At 39.9% G+C, this 16634-nt stretch overlaps 2 protein-coding genes across 3 annotated transcripts in view; both read right to left on the bottom strand.

The window, feature by feature from the left end:
* The window catches only part of LOC106514152 (periostin), a gene marked incomplete in the record, with an annotated part of 19186 nt that extends 18749 nt beyond the window's left edge, over positions 1-437 (bottom strand). For both annotated transcript variants that reach the window (XM_014003281.1, XM_014003282.1), the window contains 1 exon segment: positions 177-437. In XM_014003281.1, the coding sequence (XP_013858735.1) occupies positions 177-394 (218 nt within the window).
* Positions 438-5777: 5340 nt separating this feature from the next.
* trpc4a (transient receptor potential cation channel, subfamily C, member 4a) overlaps positions 5778-16634 on the bottom strand; it is a 34533-nt gene continuing 23676 nt past the window's right edge. The window contains exons 7-15 of the mRNA XM_014003280.1: positions 13894-14239; positions 12485-12624; positions 12198-12398; positions 11995-12116; positions 11484-11679; positions 11201-11395; positions 9940-9981; positions 8765-8854; positions 5778-7295 (exon numbers count right to left, since the gene is read on the bottom strand). Of these exons, the coding sequence (XP_013858734.1) occupies positions 6585-7295; positions 8765-8854; positions 9940-9981; positions 11201-11395; positions 11484-11679; positions 11995-12116; positions 12198-12398; positions 12485-12624; positions 13894-14239 (2043 nt within the window). The 3' untranslated portion in view covers positions 5778-6584. The remainder of the gene's footprint in view (positions 7296-8764; positions 8855-9939; positions 9982-11200; positions 11396-11483; positions 11680-11994; positions 12117-12197; positions 12399-12484; positions 12625-13893; positions 14240-16634) is intronic.

Raw genomic sequence — 16634 nt, 5'->3', positions numbered from 1 at the left:
AGATTTATTTTTAATATTTTTATATAAAAAACAACCTAAACATCTGACATCCTCAATCCTTTTAAACACATCCACCAGCTTGTTGGTGATCATTCCCATTTTGTTTGATTACCTTGGGAAAAATCATCAAATATCTGCTTGTAAACACTTTTTTTAGACATATCTGTCTCCCTTACCCTTCTTTCCTGGCCCGTATGCGGCTGTGAGAAACTATCTTGTCATAAGCAGAAGAATCCACGCWCTCTAGGAAACAAAGTGCCACCACCACTGAAGTGACCACCAGCAGCCGATCCATCCTGCACAAGTAATCAGTCCTCTGTAGGTTAAGGTCAATGACACACTTTAGCTTTTCCAACACTCTCTCATACACACACACACRYGCACACACACACATGCACAAGCTTGCACCCCTTCCAAGTAACCCCCACACAGAAGATATGGGAAGACATACATGGGAGGGAGAGCTTTTATACCAACATTCTTGCATCTCCAACACACCCACTTCCCCTTCCACTCAGCCACTTGCCTTTTCCATACCATGACGTCCTGCTCTCAACCACACACATCCTTTCTTTTCAAATCCAACCCTTCCTCCAGCTCTGGCTCCAGCGCAGGATCGATGTCTCCACCTTCCTTGCTCTGCTTCTCACCAATTTACATGTTAGTCTTGACCACCATCACATCCCAGATCACCGAGGACACCCTGAAACCCAGACCGCGTACTTTCAAACGACAGCTTGACTTCGAACTTTATTTTAAAAGAAGTTATAACTTCAAATCAGACGTACTGGATTAAATGTTTGTGAAGACAATAAATATGCATTTAAAGGTGTTAATCACACATTTAAAGTCTGTTCCAAAGACATTTAGAAATGGTTAAATTAAAGTTAATGATCTGTTTTATACGACAACAAAAGGAAAAGATTTATGAGGATGAATCAGAGTAAAGCAGTTTTACAATTGAAAGAGTCTTTTTTATTTGCTATTATACACCGCTTGGGTTCTCCTCTTTCCCTTTTTTCTTTTTTTCTAAACTGGATTCATTATTTCCACCAACGGTTTCTTTCTTCACATTAATTCTTTCTTTATGATCCTCTTCTCTATTTATCCTCCCTGCTGTCATGTTCATCGTTCATCACGCCAGCTTTTACCCCAGTTCCAGTTTTTTTTCTTTTTTCCTTTGCAGCAGCTGCCTCCCGCTCTCACGTTGAAGCAGATTCTGCTGCAGCTTTTCAGAAGACAAAACAAAACAAAACAAAACAAAAAGACTTAGCAGACATTGTCATGCCTCGAAGCATGAATAAGAGCAGGTTTTCTTCAAATTTTAGATTTGTACAGCACATTCACCAAAAAACATTCATTGTAAGCACAGATGTCACTAATGAATATGTTTAAGATCTACCTGTTTTTGCAATAATTACAACTTTTAGAGCTCCAAGAAAGTTTAGAAAACATGTTGCAGTCTGGGGTTGTTCAGATGCCAGCTGTCTGGTTTTAATATGTTTGATGAAAGCTATCTTTTTCTATTTTAAAWCTTTCGTTAATCATGTTCTCAGCAGTTATTTGGTTTCTCGTAAACAGAGCTAAAGTTACATTCTTGGTGACTCAGGCGTATGCATGATATTCAATTAAATTAAATAAATCAATAGATGGATCATTCTGTCTGTGTGTCTGGGCAGATTTTTTTGAAACTCACAAATAGTAACCATTGGATGCTTCATTTAAACCTGATAAGCTTTTAATTATGTTGATGATTAGTCAAACCAGTTTAARATGGATGTCACAGATAATTGTCCTAATGTCTATAACTGTGAATATTAGATATTCAGCTTACTGCGAAGTGGAGTCATGATACTTGTGATTTCAGTAAACTTCTCACATTTAGCTTTGTGCAACATAGCAACTTCATGGCAGAGAGTGTTACTAAGCAGACAGAGCACGTACAGTAGGTTTGCCTTTGAAAATCTGTGAACCCACTATTACGAGCTGCTTTATTTATTTATTTATTTATTTATTTATTTATTTATTTATTTATTTATTTATTTATTTATTTTTGGAAGTTGGGGGTTGAGCCTCATTGCAGTCACTCTGCATATATGGCCCAGGAGCTGCCAGTTGCCCATCCCTGGTTTAGAATATTGTTAAGTGATGAAAAGGGACACTGATTATAGTGTTGGGATCAGGCTAAATAACAACAACAACAATAAAAAAAAAAAATAATAATAATAATAAAGCAATAAAGGGTGACATTTTCTAGAGAGCAATTTTTAAAATTAGACTTACATTTGATACTATATGGGATTTATTGAATTCTAGTTTATTAACAGTATGCTTTGTTTTGATAATAAAAAAATCATATCTTTTTGTACACATTTTTGTTAACTTTAGCTTTAGAAAGAGAGAAATTCTCATTGGTGAATTCACTTATCTATTTTTTATTTTTTATTTTTTTATTTATTTGTTTTATTTTGTGATGGACTTACGACCTGTCCAGGGTTGTACCCCGCCCCTCGCACTGTGACTGCTGGACATGGGCACCAGTGACCCCCGCGACCCTGGAAGGAAGAAACGGGTATAGAAAATGATGGATGATGATGATATGACATCTCCCTCTAGTGGGCAAAACCTGTCAGTGCATTTCAATACTATAAGCACATGACAGAAAGTATCAATTTTTGGAAAATTACTAATGTTTTTCATGGATTTTTGTTACCTGTTTTACAAAACATTACACTTTATTTAAAATAATCTGGCAGAGCTCGCTCGCTATTCATTTTTTCAATAAACCCTGAAGCTAAAGTATTTTCTGAATGTGAGGCTCTGAGTGTTCATATTCGCTGCTGTTTAATAATTCATCTGTAGTTTAGAACATACTTTCTATTTTTTCTCCCTTTTTAAAATGATGTTAGTGTGTTTCTTTAAATAAATATGTGAGTGAGTATATTTGTAGTTTATAAGTACATCTTTATTAATGGGATTCAAGTTTAGTTTAATAATTTTACCTGTTTGATTAAGTTCAAGCAGAAAAAAGGCTGTGGCATATATGGAAACATACAGGAATGGCTAAAAATCACATGACAGGATTGCCTGCATCATGCTTGTAATAAGCTCTGCATCTATTTTCTGAGTTACAATGGCAACAAATTCCTCCACTGTTTTTGACAAGAGGAGAGAGAGAGAGAGAGAGTTCAATGCCGTCTGTCACCTGATGTGGAGGGACATGTACTGAAGTTGCAAGTGAAACAGTCGCACATTTAGCTCGTTTTGTGACTGTGGAAATGTTCCAGTTTAGAATTTTTAAAAGGGTTAAAATTGGACAAAATAAAACACAGGATTTTCGATTATTTTTTTTAAATTTTTTTTTTAGATTTTTTCCTCGAATATTTTTCTCCTATGGATAATATGCGACTGTATGACTGTTTAATAAGATAGCACTTTACACACCCTCCGGTCCCCCTGTTTAAAAAGGGGGACTGGAGTGTGTGCTCCCATTACAGGGGGGTCACACTCTTAAGCCTCCCTGGTAAGGTCTATTCAGGGGTCCTGGAGAGGAGGGTCCGTCGGATAGTCGAACCTCGGATTCAGGAAGAGCAGTGTGGTTTTCGTCCTGGTCGTGGAACACTGGACCAGCTCTACACCCTCAGCAGGGTCCTGGAGGGTGCATGGGAGTTCGCCCAACCGGTCTACATGTGTTTTGTGGACCTGGAGAAGGTGTTTGACCGTGTCCCAAGTGGGGCCTTGTGGGGGGTTCTCCGGGAGTATGGGGTACCGGGCCCTTTAATACGGGCTTTCAGGTCCTTGTACGACCGGTGTCAGAGTCTGGTTCGCATTGCCGGTAGTAAGTCGGGCTCGTTTCCAGTGAGAGTTGGACTCAGCCAAGGCTGCCCTTTGTCACCGATTCTGTTCATTACTTTCATGGACAGAATTTCTAGGCGCAGCCGAGGTGTTGAGGGGATCCGTTTTGGTGGCCTTAGGATCGCATCTCTGCTTTTTGCGGATGATGTGGTCCTGTTGGCTTCATCGGAATGTGATCTGCAGCTCTCGCTGGAGCGGTTCGTGGCCGAGTGCGAAGCGGCCGGGATGAGGCTCAGTGCCTCCAAATCCGAGGCCATGGTCTTGAGCCGGAAAAGGTTAGAGTGCCTTCTCCGGGTCAGGGGGGTCGTCCTGTCTCAAGTGGAGGAGTTCAAGTATCTGGGGATCTTGTTCACGAATGGGGAAACAAGAGAGCAGGAGATCGACAGGCGGATTGGTGCAGCGTCTGCTGTAAAGCGGGCGCTGTACCGGTCCGTCGTGGTGAAGAGAGAGCTGAGTCAAAAAGCGAAGCTCTCGATTTACCGGTCGATCTACGTTCCTACCCTCATCTATGGTCATGAGCTTTGGGTCATGACCGAATGAACGAGGTCCCTGATACAAGCGGCCGAAATGGGTTTCCTCCGCAGAGTGGCTGGGCTCTCCCTTAGAGATAGGGTGAGAAGCTCGGTCGTCCGGGAGGGACTCAGAGTAGAGCCGCTGCTCCTCCACGTCGAGAGGAGCCAGTTGAGGTGGCTCGGGCATCTGGTAAGGATGCCTCCTGGACGCCTCCCTGGTGAGGTGTTCCGGGCACGTCCCACCAGGAGGAGGCCCCGAGGAAGACCCAGGACACGCTGGAGGGACTATGTTTCTCGGCTGGCCTGGGAACRCCTTGGAGTTCCCCCGGAGGAGCTGGAAGAAGTGGCTGGGGAGAGGGAGGTCTGGGCCTCCCTTCTGAAGCTGCTGCCCCCGCAACCCGACTCTGGATAGGCGGAAGAAAATGGATGGATGGATGAATGGATGGATACAGTCAGCTGGTTTGTCAGTGATATTGACATTATTAAATGTGAAAGGATTGAACCAGTTGTATTTTTAACCATGTCTGGTGAAATAAATACAAAAAAGTCATGCATTTCAGTCTCTGTATGCATATCCTATTTGCAGTGACAGTTCAGTCTCACATATATTAGATATGATTATCGAAAAATGTAACACAGCAGTGTCACAGTGATGGCTGAAAAATCATTATATTATCGTATCTTCATGAAATGTAAAAAAGTAGTGGTGCTTATCTGTAGACTGTCAAGCCTAATGTGACCTGATCTGAGCTATATTCGTCCCAAGATCTTTCTAAAATTCTTTGGCTTTTAAATTTGGTGATTTTCAGTAAAACAGCAGTAATATGAGTAAAACACACAGGAGGTGTATGAACCAAAAAAACAGATGATTAAATGAGACATATTTCCTAGTTAAGGTCTGCTGCATGAAGCTGAAAGGCAAGCAAGATTGCTTTTACACTTACGTATGTGTGTGCATGTGTTCTGTTAGCAAAATATCACATTAATTGGTGAAAAAATTAGATAATTTGATGTACATCTATACTGATGTTCCAGATATTGAGCTTAAACTGAGCGTGATAGTAGATGAGAGTCATCCTCAACRTATACTGAGCAGGTTGTGACTGACAGGTTGTGCAACATCTGGAGCTGTGTCACGTGTATTTTGAGCTATCCATACTGTGAGTAAGAAATAAAAACATTAGTCATGTGTTAGTGTTGTAAGCCTTTCCAACCCTGCATTCAGTCATTTTAGTCCAAAAAATTCTAAGGACAGAGTGTGAATTTGTTGATATTTTGGGCTGTTTGTGTCGTTTAATGTATCAGGGAGTTCATCCTATCAATAATTTGACTCTAAAGGCTGTATTAAGAAAAAAAGCTGGTAAAAAAATGAAACAAACAAAAACAAAGCAAAACATTTGAAAAAGTTCATAGTTTGTTGTCTTTTTTATTGAGTTCCATTCATTTAAGCTAACAGTACATCTTAGGAACCACAAATCTAACCAATATATTAAGTTACCTTTACTGCTGGAGTGTTAAAACATGAAATAGGTGTTGATTTAAACGGCTGGTAAGCTATGTTCATTTTTCTGCATCTCCCCAAAGTTGGTCATGCTCCACTAGAAGAAGAAAACTGTCAGAGCCAAATGTACAGTCGGCCTTGTGAGGGTGATACAAGATTTTTGCATAGAGAAACATTGACAGAGTTTTTGCTAGGAAGGGAGACAGAATGCCAGTTTAAGTCGTGTAAAGTGCAATAACAGACAGTGTAAGGCAGAAAATCAGGTTCAAAACGACACGTCTATTGCTCTAGTGAGATTAAGGATGGGTGGGGGGGGGGTGAAAATGGGAAAAAAAGAGGTAGAGATTGATCAAGGAGAGGGCAAGCAGCAGGATCAGTTGAACACAAAATGCACATGTCAGATAAGGAGAGACAAGGCTAAAAAAAGAATCATCACTTTTCAGGAAACAATTATTTTTCTTAATCTTCTGTAAGGAAGAGATAAGATGAAACGATTTTATCCCAGCGGTAATCCTTGTGACGCACACACGAAACCTCAGTCACCTTTGCTGCATTTCCTCTGCTGATTTAAATCACCTAAACTAAAAGCTGCTCTRAAGAACAAAGCTGATTATTTAGTAATGACAGAAAAAGTTAGACTCCCTGTAGAAAAGATCCTTTCTTGAGCCTCTTGCTGATTGTCAGTCTCTCGTCCTCAGTTCAGCATAACTTAGCTTTCACTTTTGATTATGGGTTTTCACATCTTCTTCATCTCTGTGTGACCCTGATGGATTTCTATCCATGTCAGAGGSAGAGCCAGGCGAGTCTTTGTCCTCTTCTGTGGTTTGTTTTTCTCTAAATTCATCCAGGCTGTGATTGAYATTAGTCTCTTTTGTGTTTTCTGGGGATTCTTCTATTAATTTATTCCCCGGGAGTTCTTTCTCGACATTTGCTCGAGCCGTCACCTCTTTGCTCTGCTCTTCTGCGCCTGAGCTCTCCGACTCCCCTGCTTCCTCTGACAAAGAGTACATCTCTCTTAAAATCTCTCCTGAGCCCGATGCAGCTTCCTTGCTGCTCCAGTGGTGTTTCTGGTACAAACCAAAGTCACTAAGATCTGTGGAGGGGTCCCTGCACTGGCTTGATGTTTCGCAGCAGCTCTCATCCGAGACCACGAGTCCATTAGGAAGACCGTTGGACGATTCTGGGGGCCTCAGTGAAGACGAGGAGCCGCTCTGCTTGAGAATGGACGTGGTCATCTTGAAACGGTTGAGTTTGCTTTTYGTCTGGCTGCTCAGAGGGCAGGAGGAGAGCTTGAGCGAGGCGTTGGGGTAAGCGAGACTGGATTCCACAGAGCTGCAGCTGGCCTTGGCAGCCTGTAGAGCAGGCTTCCCTGCCTTCATCATGCCCATCACCTCGTAACGAAAACTGGAGATATCCTGCTTCAGCTCCTGTGAGAGCAAAGTAAAAGTCATCTTTGATGAAAATAACCAATATTGTATAATAATAATAATATTCATTTATTGCAGAAAACTCAGTTCCATCAATATCTACAATAGATACATTTATTGGTAGGAGTTAATAATAACTACATCTTATTTAGTCCTACTTTATCATGAATAAATGGTTAGTTACACATGAAAACCTCGTTATTAAGGATGATTCATACTTAATAAGCCAAATTAACACATTATTAATGCTTTACCCACAAAGCCTACTTACAAAACCAACATACACATATTTAACTATTTATATACTGTGTGTATATGTAAGTAAATGTTCATATAAATGTACTTTCACACCATGTGTTATACACGTATTAATGGTTAGAGAATGTCTGAATTGACTATGATTTTGCTCGGATTTCCACAACTGAAAAGAAGATGTGGACCTTTAGTGTTTTGCATTAACATATACGTACTTAGAATGTCATAAATAGTTTTCATTTTAGAAAAGTTCACAAAAATATTTAACTAACTACCCCCAACTTATCAATTTAAATGTTCTCTAAACATTAATACACGTCTAACACATGGTGTGAAAGTACATTTATATGAGCATTTACTACATATACACGCAGTATTTAGAATAGTTAATTTATGAGTTATTAAGCAGATATAAACAATGAGTATGTTGGTTTTAGAAGTTATTTGCCTTTATGGATAAATCATTATAAATATGTTAATTTATAGCTTATTAAGTATTAATCATCCTTAATAGTGAGGGTTTCAATACTAACTAGCCATTTATTAATAATTAAGTAAGTCTAAATAAGATGTGGTTATTATAAAGTACAATCTGTCTATTTAATACAGCAAATATCAATCCATTCCTATTATAGATCATGCTTTTGAGGAAAAGTCAAAACACAGACATCAATGAGAAAATAAAGCTCTGTTGCTTTTGTGCAAATTTGGAAGGCACTTTTTAGGTACTCGATAAGAACAAAAACAAGAAATAAAATCTGTTTCTCTTTCAGTTCACTGGATTTAATACTTGATCATAGAAATGTTCATTGGAACATAGTTTCTCTTMTGATTGCTCTTTCAACAAATAGAGATCAGAAAGCTTCAGGTACTAAAAAAAATGTCTTTTAGAAATAGGTCTGCATGATTATGTGTGGGTATAACTTCCATGTAAACCAGATAATTAGTTGTTGACTATATTTAGCTTCATGCTAATCAGTTCATTATGAAAACAGCTGATGCAATGAAGAAAACTTAGAGCAGAGAATGAAGCAAATCAGCAAAGCTGTGAATCTGAAAAACAATGATAAAAAATATTTATAAAAGTTATTTTTTGACTCTTCAGTGGAATGATTACTATTTTTGTCCCTATTGGAGTAGGCAGTCATGCAGCGTACTGTTAATATAAATACTTCTGTTTTATGTTATTTATTCTCTGCGTGACCTGATTCTACCTTGAAGTTGTCTTCAGTCAGGCCTTCCTCTGTCTTGGCATCTCTGATCATCGCAGCCACGTAACGTTTCACCAGGTTCCTTAAAACCTCCTACAGCAGTAAAAATAGACCAAAAATATTTTTGAACATGGTGAAAGTGTCACTTTAGCTCAAACATCACAGGCACTCAGCAAAGAGATAACGATGCCAAACAAACAGAGGAAAACATTTTTGTAGCTACATCTTGTTGCAGCATTTTATATGAAAAGAATGCTACAATGAGCCCCTGTGGAGGTGAACAAATAAAAAAAAAAGTCTTCTGCTGAGAATGATCACTAATGTCCCGCTGACAGTAATTGTTCTGTCTGTTGTATGTGACTGTGCCAAAGCTTTGGWTTTAGACTGAAATAGGAAATGTAGCAACAGAAGAGTCTGTTTCGTGGAAACACATCAGCGGCAATGCTGCACTAAAAAGGCCTTTTGTTTTCTTTAATGAGATTGCTTAAGGCTGAGTCACACTACAACATTTTAAACCAGATGGCCGATTTTCAAAGACTGATAGAGCCCACACGAGAGGATAAAAAATCATGGATATAMCTGGTTTGGTCCTAGTKTGTGGTGTACAGTCACAYGGCAAGAGACAACACACCACACAYGAAAAKRTATTTCATTCATCATTCAGATGTCAGATATTAAATCACGTGAGACTTCCTGAAATCTCACGAKAATTCAGATGCCCGAGGAAAAATCTCACGTGACCTCCAGAGAGACGYGAGTTCAGAGTAAATAAACATTTTCAATGAGGAAGAAACAATGTTGATCGTTTGTGGACTATTTTTACCAGAAGAAAAATAATTCCACAGGACTTTTAACATCCAGCAGACTTTCTGGTGAGTCATGACAGTTCTTTGTTTACGTCACCTCGCTTTCTGATTGGCTACACATCTCATTCAACAGGCTGAGAGCTCGGGTGAACACTATACACCCTGTGATATCAGGCCAAAAAATAAAACATGTTGAATATTCGCGATTTGTGGTCGGAGTGGTCCCGACATCCTTCCAAGACGACTCACCACCCACGGCGGGATGATCTGCTATGATTATCTTTAGAGTCATCACGATAATCTGGGCTTCCTTAAGATTGTCGGAAGGGCAAAAATCGGCATGATTTGCTTGTAGTGTGACGCTGGTCTTACCTGATACTGATGGTTTATCCTCACATTCTCTGCTGCTCGCCTCTACAGGGACATACAAAAAAGCCAAGTTAAATTGGAAAATCACAGGAGATTAGTACAAAAAATGAATGGGCCTCATGCAAGAACCGTTCGTACTCACAGATTTGTTCTTAAGTTGTGCRTACGAGTGATTTAGGAGAATTTGTGGCATTCACCAATGTTTTCGTATTTTAAGATTTTTTTCAGATACAAACAAAATTCACGAGTGGTCCAGACCTGTCGTATATTTTACAAGTAGTCAGTCTGCTGTTATCAGACAGATTGTCCTCCCTAATAACTTTATATTTCATTAGTTTGAAGATATTTTGAGTTGAAAATAAACTACACTCTATAATTATCTTGACAATAGGCTATTCTGCTTGAATTAGAGTTATAATTTTAAATGTAATAATTTAGACTAACAATATAAATTGTCCGTCCGGCCAGCTTATCTGGATCAGGTCACGGGGCAGCAGCAGAGAGWCCCCGCTATCCCCAGCAACACCCTCCATGTCCTGGGGGACTCCGAGACATTCCTTGGCCAGAGGGGATACCTAATCCCTCCAGCRAGTCCTGGATTTTCACCAAAGTGCCAGACATAATTTGAAAACATTTTAAAACGCTTATTTCAAAACCGCAACTGAGACCACTCGAGATCGCGGGGGCGGGGTACGGTGCGCGACGGTGTGGCATCTGAATAAATGAAAATTATTTAACACAGTTGTTTATATTTTTAGCGGCTCCTTTCCACAGCTGAGCTGCTAAAAATGACAGATTTTCTTTTCTGGATCTCTGACAGACGGACTTCAATCTCTGAACTCGTAAAGTTCTTTTTAATTTTTGCTGTCATTTTCATGAATGGACACTTCCTTGTATCTGAGGTAGGAAACATATCCTTATATGGTGTTTTTGGGGTGGTAATTATGCTAATCTCCTCTCGCGTGCACGAGCAGCTGGATACGAACAGGTGGAATTTACGTAGCTCATTTACACACTTTTCCTGAAGACAGAAGAGTTTGTTGAATCTGACGTGACATGTTCGTACGAACCCTTCGTACGTTCTTGCATGAGGCCCAATGTTTCTTGTACCAGATTAACATCAATCCTGATTCATATGATAGAGATGTGAGTGATTAGGATGACAACATAATCCAGCCTTTTCTATGAATTGTAAATTATAATTTTTATCTTCCAAACAAACCTGAGTCGCCTCTTTCTAAATATGGATGGACGTTCAACTTACTCCAAGAGTTCCAAAACTTTCTGGGCGTTTGGATCGTGTCCTCTTACACACTTGTCTCTTGATCCAACATATGAGGTACCAGAAGGATTTGGGGCTGGGGATAATGTTGAAAGGGGCTGGAAGAGTGGCCCCTTCCTCAAAGTAACTCATCCACAGCTTTGTCCTGGCAAACTTCCACTCGATGTCTGCGTGGTCCTGAAATCAGATCGCAAAAAACATGACCCGTGTGTCCTGCATTAACGTTTAGGGCTGGTTGCGTGTGATGTTACTGATACGTGCTTACAGCAATGTGCTGGTAGGAGTTGTTCATCATGGCTATAAGCATGTTGAGGAGCACCACCAATGAAATGACGTTGTACGTGCCAAACATGGTGGCGCCGATAAATTCAGTGAACTGGTGGTCTGGATCCACGTTGGTCACGTACAGGCTGATCAGTCCAAAGATTGACCAGAAAAGAGATTGTAGGGTCTCAAATAACCTAAAAAAATGAATACTTGTAAGAATAATTATAATGACATTGCAAATTTAAAATCAAAAGACCTTTCAGTCCTTATCATCTGCTGCCTTTCATTTTATTACAGTCACTGGTGGGCCATCATTTAGAAGAAAAACGAAAGAAAAATTTTGCACACATTCAAAAACTGATACTAGAGTATTAATTTGTCTTAACAACAGTAATCATTCTAGGAGCTTTCACACATTTTCCCACCAGTAACAGTACATGAAGACACTTTCACACTCATTTTCACAGCATCACACATTTACTCCACGCGAGCACTCAAGATAAACTCACGTGGAGAAGGCGTTATTCTGCTCGACACAGCGGATGCCCTTGCACTTCCCTCTCTCATCTGCAGCCTTTGTTTCGTAGTAAAAGTACAGCTGGTTCAGCCCGTTAGCAAAAGCCAACAGAACCTGGAGAACGACAAAAGCATGTCGACCGTTAAACACTGCCGTGTTTKCATTCCCACTTCTGAACGCCTTTTGTGACTTTACCAGACAGTAAATGAAGAGGAACTTCAGGATGTCCAGCAGCATTCGCCCGAGTGAGATCTGCAGCGGCCCCAGATGAGAGTTGGCTGTGAAGAGTGAGATGAGGCGCAGGGAGCTGAARATGTTTGCTATGGCAAACACTGCCTCAGCAACTAAAGTAGGGTGCCACATTTCCCACTGGTTCCTGGGCTTGGTGCCGTTGTACTGAATGAAGAAAAGAATAAGGGACAAATGTAGTGAAAACACATTTAGGTRTTTATTTTCCTGTCTTTTCAGAGACAAATTATTACCTTAGTGTAGGCTACAATCTTGAGAGATATAGTGGCCAGGTATAGTGAGTTCATGACAAAGTCCATCAGGTTCCACCAGTCATGAACGTAATCTTGGAAACCACCGTCCCACATTTGCTTAATCTCTGCCCAGATGAATCCTATAGAACAAAAGCATAAATATGGAAAAACTCTCTAGTGACTCATTTTTATAGCTGGGATTCTTATCTATGTAGATTTGAACATACAGTATGTACAAGTATATAGATTTTTTTTCTATTTTATATTTTGCACTGAAATAAGGAATTAAAGCACTTTGTTTTCTTGGTTTGGCAAATGATTTTAAACTTCTGTAACTTCCATCCATCCATTTTCTGTACACGCTTCTTCTTTTTCAGGGTTGTGTGGGTCACTGGTGCCCACATCCAGCAGTCACAGTGCSAGGGGCGGGGTACACCCTGGACAGGTCGCAAGTCCATGCATAAAAACACTAAGGTTTTTTTTTATGTAATCTAAGGTTTTTATGCAATTTGGTTAATATGAGGCATAAAACCACTAAGGTTTTTTTTATGTAATCTGGTTAATATGAGGCATAAAACCACTAAGGTTTTTTTTATGCAATCTGGTCAATATGAGGCATAAAGCCACTAAGGTTAATTTTAGAGAAAATGACATGGGCTACAATAAAGTACACCGGATTCCGGCGGTAGTAGTTTGTTGCATTCCAACATGGCACTGGTTACCCACTAGGGGCCACTGTTGGGACAGTCTGAAGCCATTCTATGGGAGTGATAACYGCTAATAACATCTATTTAATGGACCGATAACATCCAAWTGGGCTGGTGCAGGTGGCCATGCAAAATCTCCATTTTAATGTATTTTTGCCAGCAACTTTTGCTGCAGCCCAGTTGTATTGGGAAGTGGGAATTTCTTACTTACAGTACAAGTTGTAAATTTAAACYGTAACTCCCCTCCAGTGGGAATCCCATGTCGGAAAGAGAGTTCAGAGTTCAAGATGRCAGCTACTCACCGCAACTTAACAGTGAGTAAAACTCTTTTACTTTTACCCTTAACAGTATTTGTGTATTATTTATTTCACATTTAGTCCGTTGTGCATGTAGTTCTTTTCAGTGTTTGGAAGAGGATGTGTTAAAATGCTGTTTCTGTGCAGGAAAATACCACATAAAGTGCAGTCATTGATTGTTAGCGGTGCTGAATGTAACATTTCATGTTTAGTCAAAGTTAAACACAAAACGTCAAAAGCTAATTACAACTGGCCTTTAGAGGGCAACCATAATGCTCATGAGGCCCTATGTGAAAATGAGTTTGACATCCCTGTTTTAAGGCTAATTAATGAGTTAATTAACGTCTTCTTCCATCAGGACTRCAGATATTTCCTGCCGGGCCTATTTGACAGCTGTTTTACTCACCCAGCACCCATGGCAGTATCATCCACTCCACGGTGGTCGGTGCGGGGCCCTGCCTGTCCTGCCTGTCCTGTTCCGTGGTGACAATGTGCTGGGAGGCGAGAAGCAGCAGGAACAGAAAGGTCAGGTAGGAAGCCGTGTGGCAGATGAACTTGATGAACGGCTTGCGGATGAAGAGGCCGTAGCGGCTTTTAGGCGCGATGAGGTAGCAGAGGGCGAACATGGGGTAGAGGAGGCCGATGAAGATGCAGGTGATGAATTTTCCCGCCCAGTGACGCCGCCTCCAACCCGGAAACTCGTCGTACCACCTGGATGCCAGAAGCTGCTGGCAGTTTGGTTGAGCGACAAACTAAAACAAGTAAGAGAAGAAAGAAAATGGTTTTAATTTGGTTTTATTCATTTAAACCTGCAGTAATTGATGAGTAACATTGATCTACAACTGATAACCTATTAGAGTCAATCCTATTCAAGATGGCTGCCACAGTCAATTGCCCATCAGAAAACAAAAAATGCCTACACTTCATTCAGTTTCACTTTGAGTGTGACATTTCACAATATTACAGACTGATTGTTTTATTTATTTTCATAGTTTGACCAAAACAGGCGATTGAATGATTTTAGTCAAAAACTCATGCATAATACGTTTCTTTAAGGAATGCTAAATCTTTATTCTTGATATAGCTTTTATGCTTTATTACCTCCGCCAAGGGGAGGAGGTAAGGTTTTTGGTYGTGTATGTCTGTCTCTCATTCTGTCTGTCAATCTGTCTGTCTGTGGACAAAATTACGTAAAAACATGAGGACGGATTGTCATGACATTTTTACCACATGTGTGTACTGGCCCAAGGAACACACCTTTAAATTTTGGTGATGTTCCGGATCACAATACGGATACAGGAATTTTTCTTTTAATTCAACTGAATCAGACAGGCTACGCAAAGTGTCACGACATCAGACACATGCCTGTAGAAAAAAGGAAGCAGAAGTTGCAAAGTCGCTGGGACTACACCTCCCAGGATGCCTACCATCGGGAAAGTTGTGATTGTTCTGTTATCAACCAGTATTGATGACGTTACATGCTGTCTGGAGACATAGAAAAAGATATGTGATTCTCTTCACGTTACGGGAATAACTAAGAAGAAGCTGACAGCGGGGGAGGGTCCAGCTGTAGCAGAGCCAAAGCTGGTACCGAACAGCGGGAACAGCTGATCAACCATGCCAGGTACCCCCTCCACATGAGAACTTTATTGTGTGATTTGTCAGAAGTGTTTGTTTGTGCTAAAAGCGCTCAGACGCTGAGACGATTTTACCAGGAAGCAGCAGTTTAGAAAGTCAAACCATTAAAAACCCATAAAGGGGGATAAAACACGATTTAAAATGAGGTTTTACACGATGGAATCTGGCTGATGAAAACTTAGGAGCTTAATCCGGGACCAGTTTGTGGATGAATAACGTTGGGTGACGAGTCTGAGKTTTTTTTTTTTACATTGAATTCCACTGGAATGAAATCCCATGAATACTACCTGCTTAAATGTTCTCTACGTCAGAACTTATTCGGCAAAAGTGTTTCCATCTCTCCTTTGGTGGAGGTTCGCACTCTCAGAGTGCTTCTAGTTTCAAGATAAAACCGAAGCCTAATTCCCTTCTCTGCATAAGGTTGTTTTTCTTTTTATTAGSCTTTGATGCACAAATGATGAATAACCAAAACTGGCACCAGAAGCCATCTAAAACTCAAGGAAAAGAAATAAAAGAGTGGGATGTGTCGGTGGTGTTAAAATTTTGGAAAGTTGGTTCTTTAGAATTAAATTGATATGGGCAGTCTTGATGCAAAAAATGGTACCTCACAGAAAACAGGCAAGCTGTCAGGAAACAGGAGGGATGTGTTTTCAGATGGCTGCACTGCGTGTTTCATAGATGTGTTTGAGAGAACACGACAATGTTGTTTCTCTTCAAGAGAAGTTGAAGCAGCTGAAAATGTCCATAGCTCTGTGTTAAAATAAAGCTTTGCTTTATTTTTCTTGTGTTTTCTTTTTAAATTATGAAGTCTAGATTTGATTTAATGGATTGTTTCTTCATAACTTCAAGCTTTAGCAGCCCTTACGACAAATAATAATTATTCAAAGATTATATAAACATTACATTTATGCAAAAACAAAATAAACAAAAAAAAACATATTTTGTGTGAATGTTTCCAAAAATCACGAGGGAGCAAGCCTTTGTAAACACATTTACATTGATGTGCACATTGTTGTGAAATATCCTGCTGAGTTCTTATATCAAAATGATGACCTGCCTCAGTGGGTACCAATTCACCACCTCGCAGCTTTGTTTCCATGGGAACCACAGACCCCTATCTGTTGGGGTATGAAGCAGCATCGCTATATACTTGGAGTTCAGATACAATAATGGTACAAAACGTGAGATGGGCATGTGAAGAATGAACTGAAGATGGAATTAGTCCCTTGAATAAAAAATGAACATGGATAAAGTAAGAAGGTTTAATTTGTTTAAAGAAATAAATATAAAGAAAAGGAGCCCATTTCATATTTTTATATATTTTGAGGATAACCTTATAAGTTTAAAATAATGTAATTTTAGTGCCCTCTGTGTCTTAAGAAAACTGATAAAGAGAAAAAGTAAAATAAAAACTGAGAACCACTTTTGCACTTACATATTATTATTACCACGCAACCCTGAAAAGGAAGAAGCGTGTACAGAAAATGGATGGATGGATGGGTATTATTA

The sequence above is a fragment of the Austrofundulus limnaeus genome, unplaced genomic scaffold (genome assembly GCF_001266775.1).
Source record: "Austrofundulus limnaeus strain Quisiro unplaced genomic scaffold, Austrofundulus_limnaeus-1.0 Scaffold17, whole genome shotgun sequence".
NCBI lineage: Eukaryota > Metazoa > Chordata > Actinopteri > Cyprinodontiformes > Rivulidae > Austrofundulus > Austrofundulus limnaeus.
This window is presented reverse-complemented; position numbering and strand designations above follow the sequence as displayed.